The sequence below is a fragment of the Hemitrygon akajei genome, chromosome 5 (assembly GCF_048418815.1).
Source record: "Hemitrygon akajei chromosome 5, sHemAka1.3, whole genome shotgun sequence".
NCBI lineage: Eukaryota > Metazoa > Chordata > Chondrichthyes > Myliobatiformes > Dasyatidae > Hemitrygon > Hemitrygon akajei.
The window spans coordinates 174,825,670-174,845,371 of NC_133128.1; the positions used below are offsets into that span (position 1 = coordinate 174,825,670).

At 37.2% G+C, this 19,702-nt stretch overlaps 1 protein-coding gene across 4 annotated transcripts in view; it reads left to right on the forward strand.

Annotated features, from left to right (window-relative positions):
- The window catches only part of gad1a (glutamate decarboxylase 1a), a 51,236-nt gene that overhangs the window by 16,670 nt on the left and 14,864 nt on the right, over positions 1-19,702 (forward strand). For all 4 annotated transcript variants that reach the window (XM_073047276.1, XM_073047274.1, XM_073047275.1 and 1 more), the window contains 8 exons: positions 1,097-1,209; positions 4,903-5,018; positions 5,120-5,199; positions 5,311-5,365; positions 5,529-5,645; positions 5,736-5,800; positions 6,279-6,357; positions 19,101-19,250. In XM_073047276.1, coding sequence (XP_072903377.1) covers positions 1,097-1,209; positions 4,903-5,018; positions 5,120-5,199; positions 5,311-5,365; positions 5,529-5,645; positions 5,736-5,800; positions 6,279-6,357; positions 19,101-19,250 — 775 coding nt within the window. The remainder of the gene's footprint in view (positions 1-1,096; positions 1,210-4,902; positions 5,019-5,119; positions 5,200-5,310; positions 5,366-5,528; positions 5,646-5,735; positions 5,801-6,278; positions 6,358-19,100; positions 19,251-19,702) is intronic.

Here is a 19,702-nt window from a genome sequence, read left to right on the forward strand (position 1 = left end):
ATTTCCAAGTCATGTATGAACATGTTCTTTCCTACAGAAACCTTACCCAAATAATATCCTCAAATCTTTTGTCACTGATACCTAATGCATTCCATCCTCCCTTCACAAGACCTTTGATCACTTGACTCTAATCTAATCTTGGAAATCCCTATCTATACAAAACAAATTACTGTGCTTATTGGAAATCTGAAATTAAAAAAAAATAATAACAGAAATACTCAGCAAGTCAGGCTGCATTGTGGAGAGGAAGCAAAGTTTTAGGTTGATGAGATCAGATCTGATGAAAGGTCATTCAAAGCATCTTTAAAGCCTACATTTTGACTGCGCTTTTGGTCTCCATTTTCTATTGCTTGGCTTCCAGTCCACATTTTAAACAATTTGGAATATTGTATTGTGTTAATGAGGCAATGCCGATGTAAGTGGCTGATATACACAAGGTAATGTTGGCTCGTGTTACTGTTCCTTAAATCATCTGGTGTTCCATTCTTTAGACAAATTAGACTAAAGTCTGATCAGGTTATTTTGCCATTGTATGGGCTGCATTTTCCATTTACATTTGCCGTGAGTTTAACATAAAGGCTGACTTTTTTCACTCTTCAGTTGTGGGAAATCATCATTTATAATTACGTTTGACATTTATTGACTGTCTTGTATTACAGAACAAAATTGTCCTTGGGGGATCATCACCTGGATAATTTTATGTGAATAATTGCTTTTGGACTTTGCAACCCAGTTCAATATTTTTAATTATCTTTGCTGGCTGCTTGTCTATATTTATTCTGTTCGGTGGACTGTCTGTGTGAGTTCAAATAACGGGCATTCCACATCATTTACAATGACATGTTTACAAGTGATATATCATGGCATAGGACCTTTCTTTAAAATAAAATTAATTGAATTGCGCTGGATAAGTGGCAGATATGACTATATTTTACATACAGAAGACAGTATTTCATTGTCTTCCAAATATCTGGACCTGGGAATAATTTTGATTTATTTGTCATAAATGAATGGCACAATCTTTCATTAAAGGCACTGTGATTGAAAATGAGAAGATTGTTCAGAAGAGTTATTTTATGTGATACTTATCTCACAGGTTCACATATGAAATAGCACCAGTGTTTGTCCTCATGGAACAAATTACACTGAAGAAAATGCGAGAGATCATTGGTTGGCCTAACGGGGATGGTGATGGAATCTTTTCACCTGGTAGGTAATATGATAGATTTACTTTGGTGGAACTTTCAATTTGTAACAGTGCAGCGATGAAAAATGGATTTTGCTTTCAAACCAGGAAAGGTGAAAGATAAACTTTAGTTGTGACAATAATAAATTCACAAATATTCTTCAGGTTTTTGTATTCATACTAGTTATCTTATTTTCAATATCTTGCTGTTAATTCCAAATATATACTTAATTGTAAAAGATAAATAGCAAATTAGGATAAACATAATCTGATATTCCAAATTTATTTGTTTATGCAATAGTCTGGAAACAGAAAGTGTAAATGTTACTTTTTATATAATTGGAAGATCTCATAAAATCACATAATGTGCCATGGGACTTCAGTGTTAAATTATAAAAGTTTGGATTTGTTCAATATTTCTTCTCCTAGAGTATGTCACCCTTAATGTCAACCCTGAGCATCAATACAAAACACTGTATTCATGATAATTACTGATATTCCAAACCATGCTCAAAAATTATAGCCTTTCCAACAAATCAAAATTAGTTGAAAAGTTATATTTATTGCCTTCACCACTGGAGGATGGTTTATATATTTTTTTCTCTCTGGTGTACCTCTTCTCCCTTTTAAAAATCAGGTTTGATATTATTTAAAATGGATGTTTCCTCTGTAACCCTTTTGACCAGGCATGTGAAGTCATTGTACACCCTAGTGAAGATGGGACAACACACCTTGCATTTATATAGCACCTTTAATGTAGTAAACCATCCTAAGGAACTTCACAACGCTCAAGGAATATTATCAAACAAAATTTGACACAGAGCCACATTAGAAGATATTAGGACAAATGATCAAAAGCTTGATCAAAGAGGTAGGTTTTAAGGAACATCTAAACGAAGAAAAGAGAGGTTAAGTGCAAGAAAGGTTTAGAGAGTGAAGTGCTGTTTAGGGTCTAGGCAACTGAAAGCACAGCAGACAACAGTGGGGACATAATAAAATACTAGGGAGAACAGTAAGATTGGATTGGAGGACACCAGATATTTCAAAGAATTGTAGGTTTGGATTAAGTTACTGTGACAGGCAGAAGTAAGACCTTGGAGGAATTTGAAAGCAGAAATGACATATTTTAAAATTAAAGCATTGCTCAAATGGAAGTAATTGTAGATGAGGAAATAAAGGCAGTGCTAGCACAATTTTGGATAATTTGATGTTTACAGAGGGTGAAAGCTGGGGATCTGGTCAACAGTTATCAAATAAACCCTGAGGTGCTGACTATGTAGAGTTTAGCTAGTTTCATAATGTTTCATAAGTGGAAGAATTTGCTATTAATAATGGTGTGATAATATGGATCTGCACAGACTGTTTATGTAGAAGATTGTTGTGATGGAAGATAGAATCAAATGCTGGGGAATGAAGTTTGTGATGGGAACCCAAAGACAATGGCTTTAATCTTCCTAATATTAGTATCAGGAATCTTCTGTTCATCCAGTGCTGAATGTCTTATTAATAATGTTAAGGCTTGTTTGAAATAGTTAAAAAGAAGCTGGGGATTGATTTTCCATTTCAAGAAGTGAACACTTCTGCCAGATAGCAATATAATTTGTGGTTCTTTACATGGACTAGACATATCTGTCAGTGAATATCCGAACTAGAATCCAACATCTCCACTGAGGATTGCATCTCTGGAATTTAAGAGTTCGGATAAAGGTCATCTTTGGTGCGTGAGTTGGGCATGAGAGTGTGATGGACATGAAGGTGATTAGAATATTATAGCTGATGGTAAGGATAATGTTGAAGAGACTTACCTGCAGATATATAGCGGTGGATAAAGGGCTAAAGAGTGCAAAGCCGTGAGTTTGTAAGTGCATGTTCAGGTTAACAAGGGCGGCACAAAGGAAAGTAAGATTAGGATGGGAAGGACAGGAATACAGAGTGATGGATTTGTGTAGCAGAGCCTTATTTCTCTGTGAGGCAATAGGAGAAGATAGGTTGTTTGGCAAAATCAAGGAAATATTTGTGTGTGAGGTGGAGAGTTTATTGTGGGTGTAAGAGTGAAGGGAGATTTGAACAGGAGTTATGTCAAAGGAGTTGAAGTTCCAGAGGAAGAAATCATACAACATTTTGGAAAAATTTGGGTGGATAGCAAAGAATGAGGATTTTTAATGAGATGCAAGGGTGTGAAATAGGATAATGCTCTGTAGGAATAAGAGCAAGGAATGTAAGAGGGCACGCCATGATCTGATTAACTAATAAGAGCCAAATCATCATGTAAACAATAGAGACTAGGCAAGAAATGAAAGATGTAGTAAGGCTGGATTTAGAAGGAATTGTCACTTCTCAGCTCAATTGCCCTCAAATTCATCTACTGGAAGGTCATGGGAAGTAAATGGTATGTTCATAAATGAATAGACAACCTTGAGGTAAGACACAAAGTCCACAAGGTCAACACATGGAAGAAAAGCTAGCAAGTGAGGAAGGTGGCAAGATTATTCCTGAACAGGGGCAAGGGGTGATAAAATAGGTGGGGCAGTTGGGTCTACTGCTGATAAGGAAGTAGAAATAAATAATGGGCAATTTAAAAGATGCCAAGGAAGAACCAAGCTGCAGTTTATCTATGAGACACTCAAATTGGTAGGATTCTAGTAAGGTCATGCATAACAATTGTGTTGAACGAGGCATTTGGAGAGCCAGAGAACCTGGCAAGGAGCAAAGAGGAATGAAAGTGTAAACATAGAGCTCTAGAACGAGGGAAAGAAAAAGATGCAAAGTGACAATAGAATTGATGAGCTCTGATCTGAATTGCAGCCAAAGTATTTACACAAATGAATTCAGGGAAACTCAAGTTTCAAAGCCCAGCAATTATTATCTCAATATCCTGAAAGCAAACAAGGAACAGAAAGGAGATAAAAAAGTGGAATCGGGTGTAGGAAGCCCTACATTTGGGTGCTGTTGCCATATGTAGGGAGAAAGTAAAAGATTACTTAAGATTTTAGAGAACAGATTTAAGGTCGGATGATAGTTGAATGTAGAAATAAAAGACGGTATTAATGACAGAAGATTGTTTTACAAGACCAAAATAAGAACATACATAAAAAGTGGGAGAAAAAGACAGAACAGAGATTGGCTTGTTTTGGAATGGCAGCAAAAATACACAAGCCAATTGACACAGTGAAAAATCAGGTTACACAGAGTTAGCTATAGAGCAATTTTTCAGAAATATATTTCCTGTCTGTAAGTGGGGAAATGAAGTGACAATATGAAAATAGTATGAAATAAAAATAACATTCATTTTTTGGTTTGTAAGAACCCATTCAAACAGTACATTTCAAACCATAACATTCACTTATCTACTAGTAAGTTCAGGATAGCCAGTGAGAAATAATTGTGTGTTTAAAAACAGAATCCATTAAATCTTGTATTTCAGATAATTATTTCTTTTGTTTCACCTAAGTGTGTTCTCATTTAACATTCAACTAATTGTAGCAATAATATTGAGTTAAAATTAATACTACAATCTTAACCTGGAGTAGATTACAGCTAAAAACTTACAAATTAATTGTCAGCATTCAGAGACGCTATTCTAAACACATTAAAATTACATATTTTAACAAGTATTTGCTAAAGCTCCGAAGTAGCTGTTAATTTCACATATTAAATTGAAAATTCTTCAGTAGTATGCTTGTAAAGATGACTTTAAGACTGTTTTGCATTTTCAGGAGGAGCTATATCAAACATGTATAGCATAATGGCTGCTCGATATAAGTATTTCCCAGATGTTAAAGCCAAAGGGATGACTGCAGTTCCTAAATTGATTCTATTCACATCAGAAAATGTAAGATGGGCATTCCCTTAAATTTATTTAAGTATTATTTCTTTAAATTTTGATGAACACTTCCTAAAATTAATTATTTTGAATGTGTTTGTTTATGACAGAGTCATTACTCAATAAAGAAAGCAGGGTCTGCACTTGGATTTGGAACAGACAATGTGATTTTGTTGAAATGTGATGAGAGGTAAAGTACATACCTTTTAAAAACTCCGCTTGAAAACTCTGATTATTTACTGATTTTCCATATATTAAGATAATACATTTTATATCTATTTTGTTTTTGAAATAATAACAGGGGGAAAGTTATGCCATCTGATCTGGAAGCAAAAATTATTGAAGCTAGACAAAAGGTCTGTGTTTGCTTAATTTTAATTACCTTAACTGGGTCACCCGGAAACCGTTTTGACATTATAAATCCTTGTCTCTGTTTTCCAACTTTTTATTAATTATTACAGAAACTTGTGTTGCATAGTTTTCATTCTTGAAATGTAACAGAGGTATGTTTAATTTCAGGGATATTTTCCAATTTATGTCAATGCAACTGCAGGAAATACAGTCTATGGTGCATTTGATCCCATCGAAGAAATTGCAGATATATGTGCCAAATATAATCTTTGGCTCCACGTTGATGTAAGCCTTACATTTAAAGATTAATGTTCAAATTCATTATATGCATTTCTACAATAGAGAAGCAGAAATTTTGTTTTCTTTTAATGGCAGGCTGCATGGGGAGGTGGACTTCTGATGTCCAGAAAGCATCGCCATAAACTGAATGGGATTGAAAGGTAATTATGGTTCTTTCTAAGAATGTAATACCCTTATCTGATGGCAGTGCACGTGGGAAATTAAAAAAAAGTTTAATAATATAACTCACTTCCTGCAAGTTTAATTTCATTCTTTTTGTTTTCCTGTCTTTATTTTTTCTCTGTCCTTTTCTGGGTTTCTCATTGTCCTTGTCTGTTCTGTATTGATTTTAAGTGAAAGAATGGAATCAATTGTGGCTACAATGTTAATAAACAACATAAAATAGTTTTTTCTTTTAAATTTAGCAAAATGGTGATACTTATTTTCATTACTTCTTTAAAATGACCCTTTTAAGTTTGGGGAGATATAAAATCATACTGTTCTATATAATTGATAGCTACTAAACATGAATCTGATATTCTAAAGGACTAATCACAAAAAGAGAATGGATAATATTCTCAATTTTTAAGTGTATATTGTACATACGGAATGCACTTACATCTTGGGTTTTCTTTCTAGGGCCAATTCAGTTACTTGGAATCCCCACAAGATGATGGGAGTTTTGTTGCAGTGCTCTGCCATCCTTGTTCGAGAAAAGGTATCTTACTTGAATTTAAAAGAAAAACTTGTCTCTTTCTCTAAATGCAAAGTTACTATGAAAGAAGTTCCACATAGATTATAATGCAACTCCACACATGTACAATGCCAAATAATAAACATAAATACAATTTAAGTTATATAAATTCTAAGATTTCTTTCATATTTTAATTTTGCTGGAATTTTCAGAGGATCTTCCACAATTATTCTAAAAGTAATGTTCATCTGTAAATTGTTAAGGAAAAGGTATACGTTATGGTACTTTGTAAAACCAGAGTATTATTGGTGGGAACGTGCTCAAATTGTTGCACTCTTCATCACACCACAGGAGGTAAAAAAACTGGCACCAACCAAAATCTCACTGTGGTGTAATGATATGCCTTCTTTTGGAAAGTTGGAACATGCATATGTTGCTGAGGGAGTAATCCTAAATCCCACGATACAATGGCCACTTGTTCTTTTCCTTATTAATGTTCCAAACCCCCATGACTTTTTGGGTGAAAGATTTCTCTTTCTTTCATTCCCATCTAATCATTTCATCAATAACTTGAAATATAAATCCACTCTTGCGGAGGGAATCAGCCTAGTTACCCACTTTCAGTGCACTGTTACTTTTCCATTTCAACCAGTTTCATTTGCTGTTTAAACTGATAGGCAGATTTTCCAAGGTAAGTCTTGTGTGGAATATCATCCAAGTTACCACCTCCTGCAAGAATGGATGGATAACAATATACCCTGCTCAGTGCTTAATCATCATAACAAAATTAGTGAACCCTCCAGGAAGATGGTACAAGTGCTGCATTTGCATTATCCTCTGGCTATCATGTGCAGGACCCACCTCTACTGTATGTAAACCTTCAAATTATGCATGATGTCAGCAACTGAACTGGTAGTTGCAAATGTGAATTGTATTAACCAAATGCCTTCATTATTTTTCTTAATTAATGGGACATGGGCAATACTGAAAATGCCTGCTCTTAACATGCACCCCAATGGTAAAGGTGATGGTGATGTTCTTTTGCAAAAGGTGATGTTCTTTTGCAGTCTTTGTTATAGAAAATATTCTAACAGTTCTTTTCTGTAAGAAATTTCACAACTTTGGCCCAGTAACTAGGCAGCCATGGTCAATATGATGCAAGACTTGGATGGGAATATGAGCCCATTTTTTCTGCTGGAGAACCCTTGCCAAGCTGGTCCAGTGCATTTATACATATTGCATTTATGGTGCACCAGAGGTGTTGGTGTCAATTAGGCAGACTGTTTTCTCCAGACTATTTTAACTTTTTGAGAATTATTATGCTTTATTCATCCATTTAACTGAAGAATATTTCATCACACTCCTGTTTCCTTGAAGGTAGTAAGTCAGTTAGTGAGATGTGTGCCAGCATACCAAGCTTGACTTACTGGTCCAATTAAGATTCTGGTAAATGACCTGACCACCACCAAAACCCTAGTCCAGAATGCTGACGGTGGATGTTCAACAATCATTTTGTTGAATGACAGTGGGGGGGGGGGGGAATTGGTCATTGGTCCTTATCTGGTGAACTAACCAATATTTGGCCTCTGCCTGAACATACTACACATTTTAAACACAAGAATTCTGCAGATGCTGGAAATCCAAAGCAACACACACAAGATGCTGGAGGAACTCAGCAGGTCAGACAGCAGCTATTAAAGTGAGCAAGCGGTCGACATTCCAGGCCGAGACCCTTCATCAGGTACAAATCTTGCTGCATTTATCCTAACTGAGCAATTGGAAGTGCAACTGAATTCTGAACAGTTATCCAAGCCTCTGATCTTATAATGGAAAGATGATCACGACAAAGCAGCTGAAAATACAGCCCTGATTAAGCCCTGATAAAGGTTCCAGGAAAATGACTGTCCTCTATATCCTACAGGTATTAGCTTCCAGGAAGCTTTCTCTTGGATTTCTCTGAACTTACTGTATTCTTGGTCATCCTCAATAACCTAAGCAGGTTGCAGGTTTTTGGTTTCTGATATGAAAACGTTTCAAAGGCAAGGGGTTGAGAAAGCATGGGGGTGAAAGTAAGAAGTTTGTGTTTCTGATGTCTGGACTTGAAAATCCAAAGACAGTTTGAATTAAGTAGAGATTCAGGGGGACTGTGAGACGTTAGATTATTGTTTCTATTCTGCCCTCACTCAGGAGTTTTATGTATTTTCTTAAGCTATACAGATAGATGACTCCAGTCCCAGTGTAGCTGTAGTTGAAGGCAGTTTTACTAATCACCAACATGTTACAGTATGCAAAGAGCCGATGTAAAAAGACAGTAATTCTCACCGTTCTAACAAAAGGCAGATTCAAATATTGATTGAAATTCTTTTGCCTTCTAACAAGTGCTTCTAACTACTAAATGAAATATACAAATAATTATATAATGGCCGACCTAATGTCAAAGGCAAATTGCTTAACAACATGATAATAGGTCATTAGCAACAGCTGTGAACTTACAAGTAGTGAGACTTAGTAATCAGAGATAAACAAACCACATCAGGAAAAACATAACAGTTAGGTTGCAGGATACCTTCATTTTCAGTGAGTCTGTCTCTGCTGTTGGCCACCGCCTCACCAATGGCTCTCCCAATAATTGGTCATTACTATCTCCTTTGAGATCTGGTCATGCAAATGCACCTCCAGCCTTTACAATTTGCTCTTCTTTCCTTGGGTTGTGTTCCACCTGCCAGTGTAAGGAGAGTTATTTGGGCAATCTGGTTTAGATGATTTTGGAGTATTGTTGGAAGAGCTGGCAGTGTCTGTAAAATGTGTGACCTTGGCGTGAAACATAGCTGTGATAAGTATGTGTGCATGCAATGAGGCATTTTAACATTTGATATGAGTTTCCTTTGATAAAGATTGGCATTCAAAGTAAATTTATTATCAGACTACATACATATATCTCACCATATACAACCCTGAGTTTTGTTTTCTTGCAGGCATACTCAGTAAATCCAAAAAGCTTAATAGAATCAATGAAGACCACACTCAACTGGCTGGACAAGCAACCAACATACAAACATGCCAAACTGCAATGTAGCTGAGCAAAGGGCTTTTAAACTGCAAGACCTCTCAATATTATGCCATTCATCCCATCAAGTTGCTCCAATATTCAATTATAGCTGGTTAATTTTCCCCCACAATCTCATTCTTCAGCCTTGCCCCATAGCCTTTGATGTCCTTACTAATCAAGAACCTATCAATCTCCGCTTTAAATAAACCTAATGAATTAATCTCCACAGCGTTAAGTGACAATGAATTCCACAGATCTGCCACCCTCTGACTAAAGAAATTTCTCTAGTTCTGTTCTGAAGGGATATCCTTGTATTCTGAGATAGTGCCCTCTGGTCCTAGACTCACCCACTTTTGGAAACATCCTCTCCACATCCCTTCTATCTAAGTCTCTTAGTATTCAGTAAGTTTCAATGATTTACCCTCATTCTTCTGAAGTGAGTATAAGCCCAGAGCCATCAAACACTCCTCATATGTTAACCCATACATTCCTGGAATCATTCTCATAAACATTCTCTGAACTCTCTCCAAAGCCAGCAGATCCTTCCATAGATATGGAAGTCAAAACTGCTCACAATATCCAACTGCGGTCTGATCAATGCCTTATAAAGCTATAGCATCACTTCGTTGCTTTTATATTCTAGTCCTCTTGAAATGAATGCCATCATTGCATTTGTCTTCCTTACTACCAACTCAACCTGTGAGATAACCTTTAGGGAATCCAGCACTAAACCTCTGGAGTCCTAGAACTTCTGATTTCTGAATTTATTCTCTGTTTAGAAAATAGCCTACACTTTTATTCCTTCTACCAAAGTAAATGACCATACACTTCCCTACGCTGTATTCTATCTGCCATTTCTTTCCCCATTCTCCTAATTCATCCAAATCCATCTGCAGTACCCCTGTTTCCTCAGCGTCGCCTGTCCCTCAACCTATCTTTGGAGGGGAGATCTGCAATTTTGGTCACAAAGCCATCAATTCTGTATTCCAGATCATTAGCACATAATGTGAAAAGTAGCAGAACCAAAACCAACCCCAGGGGAACACCACTAATCTGCAGTAGCCACAAAAGGCTCCTTTTATTCTCATCCTTTGCCTCCTGCCAGTCTTCTATCCATGCTAGTATCATTCTTGTTTAGCAGTATCATGTGTGGCACTTGTCAAAGGTGTTCTGAAAATCCAAGTTAACAACATCAGCTGATTCTCCTTTATCTATTCTGCCTATTACTTCCTCAAAGAACTCCAACAGATATGTCAGGCAAAATTTCCCCTTAAGGAAACCATACTAGCCAGCACATTTTATCATTTGCCTCAACGTACGCCGAAACCTCATCCTTGATAATGGACTCCAACATCCTTCTAACCACAGAAGTTAAGCTAACTGGCTTATAATTTCCTGTCTTTTGCCTCCCTCCCTTCTTAAAGAATGGAGTGACATTTGCAATCTTCCGGTCCTCTGAAGCAATTCCAGAAACTGGTGATTCTTGAAAGATCACTGCTAATGCCTCTATAATCTCTTCAGCTACCTCTTTCAGAACTCTGAGGTGTAGTCCAGGGTTCTTATGGTGATTTATCAGGGTGACGTGTCTACATTCAGACCTTTCAGCTTCCCAAGCATCGTCTCCTTACTCATAATGACTACACTCACTTTGACCACATGAATCTCCCATATACCCAGCATGCTGGTGTCTTCCACAGTGAAAAGTGACACAAAATGCTTATTCAGTTCATCCATTTCTTTGTTCCCCATTACCACCAGTGTCATTTCCAGCAGTCTGATGTCCTCTTGCCTCTCGTTTGATATATCTGGAAAAAAAATTGGTATCCTCTTTTATATTATTGGATAGCTTAATTTCATATTTAATCATTTCCCTCTTTATTGCTTTTTTAATTGCCTTCAGTTGTTTTTTTCAATGCTTTCCAATCCTCTAGCTTTCCACTATGTTTGCTATATTGTATGCCCCCTATTTTGGCTTTATGCTGAATTTTACTTCCCTTGTCAGCCTCAGTTAACCCGCTCTGCATTAGAATGCTTCCTCTTTGGGATGAACCGCTCCTGTATCTTTAGAATTACTCCCAGAAACTCCAGCTGTTGATGTTCTACAGTCATCTCTACTAGTGTCCCCTTCCAGTCTGTTTCAACTGAGCAGTATCTGAGGCTAATGGAACAGTTGCTGTGATATGACATTTGAAAACGCATTCACTGACCTTGACAACTCATTATGTCATTGAACTTATTGCAGTGCAACATCCAAGTCCTTAGTTTTGACTTTCAGTTTCCATTGCCTTTGCAATAACTTCCCAACAAGTGTCTCTGAGAAGATTATTTAAATCTGATTCACTTAGGAACTTCACAGAACCATATTGCATTCATACAGGAATCGTTGAAGAAGATGCCATCTGGATCTGTTGCCAATTAATATAGTATGATATTCAGAACCCATGGGCAATCTGGGAACAGCTATTAGTATGATGTATAACAAACACCTTTGCTGTTCACTGTAAAATCTGAGCCATCAGGGTGAATCTTTCTGACTGAAATCAGTAAATTATGATTAGAACTGCCATCTTTATTTGAGTGTTCACAGCTGAATGGAGAACTCCCAAGTTTTCCTTCCTGACAGGTGCCAGTCTCCTTGAGGTTCTGGGGGCCCAGCAAAAATTCCTTTCTCCATTTTGAGGTGTTGTGAGCCACTGATTCCCACGAGTCAGTGGGATGACACTACACATGTTCAAGAAGGCTTTGAGAATATCCTTGATTCACTGTCTCTGTCCACCTGGTTTTCTTTTTTCATTACAAAACATAGAGCGCTTGCTTTAGGAATCTTCTCTCAGTAATGTGGGCATCGAGGTACACCTGTCAGAACTCTCAAAACTGCCCAATGCATCACCAACACTGGCCTACCTGCCATCAAGGACAGATATACAGAAAGGTGCTGAAAAGAAGGCCAGCAATATCATGAGGAATCTCACCCATCCTGCTCATGGACCATTTGCCCCACTTCCATCAGGAAGGAGGCTACTCTCTTTAAGAACAGAGGAAGACAAAAGAAAGGAAATTATAGGCCTGTTAGCTTGACGTCAGTGGTTGGAAAAGTGTTGGGAGTCTATTATTAAGGATAAGATTTTGGGGTACTTGGAGACTATTGATAAAATTAGTCAAAGTCAGCGTAGTTTCTGTAAGTGGAAATCTTACCTGACAAATCTGTTAGAGTTTTTCAAGGAAGTAACAAGCAGGGTGGACAGTGGATGTCATTTGCTTGATTTTCAGAAGGCATTTGATAAGGTGCCACACATGAGGTTACTTAACAAGATAAAATCCTATGGTGTTACAGGAAAGATACTGGCATGGATAGAGGAATGGCTGACAGGCAGAAGGCAGTGAATGGAAATAAAGGGGACCTTTTCTGGGTAGCTGCCAGTGATTAGTGGTGTTCCTCAGGGGTCAGTATTGGGACCGCTGCTTTTCATACTGTTTGTCAGTGATTTGGATAATGGAATGGATGGGTTTGTGGCAAAGTTTGCAGATGATGCAAAGCTAGGTGGAGAGGTAGGTAGTGATGAGGAAGCAATGTGATTGCAGCAGGACTTAGACAAATTGGAAGAATGGGCAAAAAAGTGGCAGATAGGATACAGGGAAATGTATGATAATTCATTTTGTTGAAAGGAACAATAGTGTAGACTGTTAGCTAAATGGGGAGAAGATTCAAACATCAGATGTGCAGGGAGACTTGGGAGTCCTCATGCAAGACTCCCAGAAGGTTAATTTACATGTTGAGTCTGTGGTAAAGACAAATGTAATGTTGGCATTTATTTCAAAGGGAATATAATATAAAAGCAAGGAGATAATGCTGAGGCTTTATAAGTCAATAGTCAGGCTGCACAATAAGACAATAGTCAGGCAGTATTGTCAACAGTTTTGGGTCCCATATCTCAGAAAGGATGTGTTGTCATTGGAGAGAGTCCAGAGGAGGTTCACGAGGATGATTCCAGGAAAGAAGGAGTTAACATATGAGAAGCATTTGGCAGCTTTGAACCTGTACTCACTGGAATCTAGAAGAATATGGGAGGAGGATGTTTCCTCTGGTGGATGTATCCTGAACTGGAGGGCACAGCCTCAAATTTGAGGGGTGACCTTCTAGAACAGTGGTAAGGAGGTATTTTTATAGTAGTGAATCTGTGGAATGCTCTGCCACAGGCTGTGGAGGAGGTCAAGTCCATGGGTATATTTAAAGTGGAAGTTGATAGTTTCCTGATTGGTGAGGGCATAAAGGGTATGGTGAGAAGGCAGGTGTATTTGGTTGAGTGGGATCAGCCAGGAATGATGGAGCAGACTCGATGGGCTGAATGTCCTAATTCTGCTCCTATGTCTAATGGTCTACAGAGCAGCCATGCCAGGACCACCAGACTCAAAAGCAGTTACTTACCCCAAGCAATAACACCTTCTTCCACTGACCCACCACCACTACTTTATCATTTGTCAGTCACATCATGTACAGACACACCTGTACCTAGCATCACTTTATGAACATACAATCTATGTATATAAGTTATCTATGTACTGTATTTATTGTGTTCTTTATATTATTGTGTCTTTCGTGCTGCATCAGATCTAGAGTAACAATTATTTCATTTTCCTTTACACTTGTGTACTGGAAATGATATTAAATAATCCTGAATCTTGTATCTGAGAGTAATCACAATCTTGACACTGGGGGTGTTGGTTTAGGACAAGGCAGATATGTTGGTTCACGTAAGCTGCCAATGGATTCTTTATAAACAGCATTGTGCAGCCTACCTCTCTGCTGTGCTTTGAGATGCCTGCTATAGGTGGACCAAGACCCAGGAGCATATAGAAGGGATGGAATCTTTACTGTTACGTGGACCATGAGTTTTGTGTCATAGAGATTTTGAACTTCAGTGCTATTTTCCTCAAACAGATTAAGGTTCACTGAATTGTGAATTGTATCTTTGTTTTCTGCCATTGCTAAAAGATTGCTCCCAAAATAAAGAAAACAAGTCAAATATGATTTGTTTTTCTGTAATATGGAGATGAACTTCTGTGGGCAGCCAATTCTAAGAAGCATGAGTGACTCAAAGACTTTTTAAAAAGTCTATGTGTAGTCATTTATGCTGCTCCCTCCATTTTTCTTGAAGATGTTACATCGTGAAGATGATGTTCACTGTGCCTTCAGACATATGAAATTTGTACAGCATTTTGGGAAGCAGCTGTTTGGCCATTAGGAGTCAATTGATGGGATATTTCTGAATTAATTTTCCTGTGGCAACAGAAGGGAAAACACCCTCCAGTTATCACAACTGGGTTTATATTTTTTAAGTATTTGCATCTAATTAAGTTTCTAAAAGTGTCTCACTATCAGAGATATTAAATCATTTAAAGCTGTTAAATTACCATCCAGCTTTAATGAGATACGTTTTCTTCTCATTCCTGCTGCAGGGTCTTGACACAAAATGTCGACTTATACCTTTAGTCTCCACAGATACTGCTTGACTTACTAAGTTCTTTCCGCATTCTGTTTATTTTCTAGATTCCAGCATCTGCAGTCTCTTTTGTCTTTGATAAGACAAACCTCTGCACCCAGCTTTGTCTCTCATACTTTGGGATAGGAGCTCAAAGTTATACTTTCTGGTGCTGCTGAATATTCACTGCATCTTGCTGTCAGCAAAATTAGCACTCTCCATTTGGGCAGTGACTGGGGGTAGAGGTGATGCTGAGCAGTGAAAGGATCCAGCAAGACATTTCCTATGTAAAAGTATAAAGTTGCACCATGATGGAGGCACAAAAGATACAATAGTCAACTCAACTTGTAGCTGTTGTTATGAACTACCACAATTCATACCTTTCGTGTCAATGCAATACAGATACAGATACACATCAATTATGAAATTGACAGGACTGCGAAAACTGTTAAAAGCAAATTATTGCAAATGCTGAAAATGTAAAGTGATGGAAATACTCTGCAAGTCAAACAGCATATGTTGAGAAAAATTAAGGCAGTGCTTTAGGTTGATAATCTTTCATCAGAACTGGGAAAAGTAGAGAAAAGGCAAAGGTGTAATGAAAGGGACTGAAGAAATTAAATTAAAAATTGTGGAAAGCAAAGCAAAAAAAAAAAGAAGAAAAATGCAAATTATAGATTATTGCAGAAGCCAAATCATTATCAAAAAACATCTTTGGAAAATTAGCTGCAGAAGCCGAAGATGAAAATACAAAATGAATTTTGTTGAATTCATTTCTGAGTCCAAAAGTAATATACACGGTCAGAAAATGATGTGCTATTCCATGAACCTACTGAAACAGAATACTGAAGTAGAAATGGAAATGGGAGCTAGAATTAAAATGGTAACAGACTAAAAGTTTGTTCTTAACTGAAATGCTCTGCAAGGGTCACTTAATCTGTGATTGATGTGTCTATCACAAAATATATCACACTGAAAACAATGAAAGCAGTGCATTTAAAAATGTGTATCTGTATTTTACATCAAAAGAGTACTTGGGCTGTGAATAGTGGAAAAGGAGGAGATTATCATGTACTGGAATTTCACAGAAAGTGCCTTGGGAAGGGAAGTATTTCTTGGTGTTGCAAGGAGAAACCAGTATTGTGGAGAGCAATTCCTCTGCAATGACTGAAGATGTATTTGGTGCTTGTGTCACACTGGAACTGTTGGAAATGACAGTGGAATGACCCACTGATGCAGAAGACAAAGATGAAGGGAACCCTGTAAAGATTTTGGAAGGAAAGGCAAAAATTTTGAGGAAGAGTGTGAGAAACAAAAGGCCGTTACTGTGGACCTTCTGCTATGAGGGAAGGGAATCCTCAGTTTAAAAAAAAAGAAATATTAATCTGAAAAGTGGCATCATCTGGACAAATATGATAGGATACAATATTTGTGCAGAGTTAGGTCTTAACCTCTAATAAGTGTCTTTGCAGATAAATCCAGAGCTACGAGGAATATGAATAAATGTGTAGTTTAATCACATGCTTTTTGCAAATTGTCTCTGAAATTTTCCAAAAAAGATTTGTCCAGTTAGTTCCAACCCCTTAATGTGGTAGAAGCCTTAATGTATTACAATTAAAGCAAATATTATTCAGTGATTTGGGCACCATCTGTGGAGAGAAAAACATCCAATGTCTTTACATCAGATCTGTTTTCTGTCCTTGCCATTTTATGCTTTCTCTTAATTACATGTACTAAATATCTAAATTACATAGTATATAACATATAGTTTGGGTAAAAAAGAGTTATGAGAGGAACTAGATCATAAACCTAGACACTTCACACAGAGGGTAATGCATATTGTTGAACTAGCTACTCAAGACAGAGATAGGAGAAGCTTTAGGTATTAAGGTAATTAAGGGATTTGGGATTAGTGCAGGAAAGTGAGATACCAGATGAGACATGATCTCATCAAATGGCAGAGAACATGAGTTGGGCTGAATGCACTGCTCCTGCTTCCATTTCTTGTGTTCCTATTCTTTTTAAATAGTAGGGGAAAGACTCCACCCAAATTTCTCTGTTTCACTGATGTGTTGCAAGAAAAAAAATATACCGTAAGTGGAATGGCAACTTTTGAGTCCTTTGATGCTCTTAAGTGCAAGTTCTAATAAATTCAGACAACAGCTTTGGAATTGCTTGGCTAAACTTAACAAATGGAGTTATTAAAGCTGTTAAAACCCAATTAAGGTCTAAATTGTAAGTATCAAGCCACAGAAGCAGTAATACCAATGGGAATAAGAACGGGCTATTAAGGCCAGTATTACAGTAATGGTACTGAAAAGTGCAGAAAATATATTTTTGATAGTGCTGAAACAGCTGGTTGAACAAAATGCATTTCCACAAATAAATGAACGACTTACAGGGCTGAATGCCTTAGTATGACCTGAGAAAGGAAATTCAGACAAAGCCGTTTCACCCTTAAACTGCCATTAAACGATAAGTCTATTATTCCCCAGTGGAAACGTGACCAGAAGTACCAGACAAATGAGTCACCATATTACTATTAGTTGCAAATGCTGGGAATATATCACGTAATCCATTACCTATCATTTTACATCTCAAGGATGCTAAGGATGGCATCCATTTGCTTTACTTTGAACTACAGCGGGCTTCAGGAGTACTTTTAAAATTATACCAACTCTGCCTGCTGAGTTATGAGATGAAAATGTACTTCTAATTTTTGGCACTTCAGTTGATTCTGTCATTCCACCAATATTCTCCCCTACTTGCAGCCTGTCAATTTTATTCAAGTGACTCTAATTATTGGATGATGACAGAAGAAATTGGTTCCAGCCAACGAAAATTATATACAATGATTTCCAGAAAACATATCCATCTGCATGCCTTAAATGTAGTAGATTTCCATCACTCCAATTACCATTGTGCATTAAGACAAGGGAGTATGACAACAGTGATTTTTTTGGGGGGAAAATGTATTGAAATGTGGGAACAGATGTTGTAGTTTTCTGCTGAAATAATATTGTTAAGAATTGAAACTCTTGGATTTGCTAAAAGTAGAAACCCCCTTGGAATTTTAAAAACCTCCAACAACTTGTGTCTCAGCACAGTGTTTGCTTTTTCCCATCTGAAAAGTAAAAATGCAAAGTTAAAGCCAAGCATGATAGCAAAATGCAAGTGCCCAGTTGTCTTGCACTCACTGTGGAGAATCTGCAAGGCTGAACCATCTGGCTGGACCCAACAAATGAAACTTCGCTCTGTGATAGGATGTGATGTAATTGGGAGATAACATTGATTGGAACAAGTCCCAAATCTTTGCCAAATATTTCTCCTTTGCCAAAGGCTCCTTTTTTTTTTCTCTGACTCCAGTTTTACCTCACTTGTCAATAGTTTTCAAAGTTTCTACCCGTTCAGATGAGGACACCAGATGTACCTTCCCATTTATTAGGATGACAGAGGACATGGGTGAATTATTGGAAATTTTTGCCAGGCCAAAGTACAACAGCTGGCCAGTTTACTCAGCACCTTCAAAAATAGTAAACCTTTCTCATTTAAGCCTTTTTGACATAGCTTACATCATTTTCTTTGAAAGCTACAAACATACAATCTGAGTTTGTCTTACCTTTGGTATATGGAGAAAATTCAACAGTTCAGTCTCTTATCATCATTTTGTAGTATCCTATATGTTTCAATAGCTTAATTTTCCCCGGCTTATTTTGTATTTTAGTTGTTACCCATTGCTTCATTTATGGGTTTAATACAGGCTTTTTTTGTTTTGTATTTTACTAATGTTTGCTGCTTTGCTCTGGTAAAGCAATATTAAAATGGAGAGGTTTCTTGTTCACAAGGAAATTCTCAACATTGGCCTTATTTGTTTCTACATTTCTCTGAATAGTTGGCCTCTGGAAGGCTGTGTACAATAACAGACAAGGGAGAAGTAAGGATGAACAAATAAAATGGAGGTAATTAAATTATTGGAAAGGACCTGCAGTGGATGTGCTATAAAATAGATGTCAACTGTTTCTTTTGTCTCTTTTCTATCTTAGTAGTCTTAAGACTTTCGCTGTTTTGCCTTGTTTGAATGATCTTCTTCACTTTGAATTTTAACTTCCCTATCTTCTTTCATCCTGCTTAGAAAAAGAACAAATAATTATATTTGAAAACAAGTATAAATGTACATTTTGATTTTTTAACTATTAGTGAATTAACAGTGTAAATCAACGGTTATGCTTTACTCGCAGGGTATCCTCCAAGGCTGCAATCAGATGTGTGCAGGGTATCTATTCCAGCAAGACAAACAGTACGATGTATCCTATGACACGGGAGATAAAGCAATACAATGTGGTCGTCACGTGGACATTTTCAAATTTTGGCTGATGTGGAAGGCTAAGGTATGGAAATTTCTAAACTTACAATATATTGCAACACATCCTCGTATGATTTACTTTGATGATTTGTTTCTTGGTGCTTAAGTTTGACTTTAAAACTACCAATTAAAATACAACAAATAACAATCGGATCGGTAGGAGAAATTTAACTTATTGAAATACAACCGCAGAAAACACGAGTAGAAATTCCGCAAGTTATGATGTGGAACTGATATACTTTGTGAGACTTGACCAGTCTGGATTCCTATTCCCCGAATTTAAGCTGGAGGAGTTGACAGATTTTCGAAGGTTAAATGCCCCATTATCCAGCATGTGCCGGACTTTACATCAGCTGATTAATCATTTGTGCCATTCAATGCCAGATAATCTGTCAGCCTGGAGGCTCCTCAGCTCTACCCAGATGTCAGTCCGACCATACCGTCAATTATACAACTTTGGTGCATACAAACCTATTA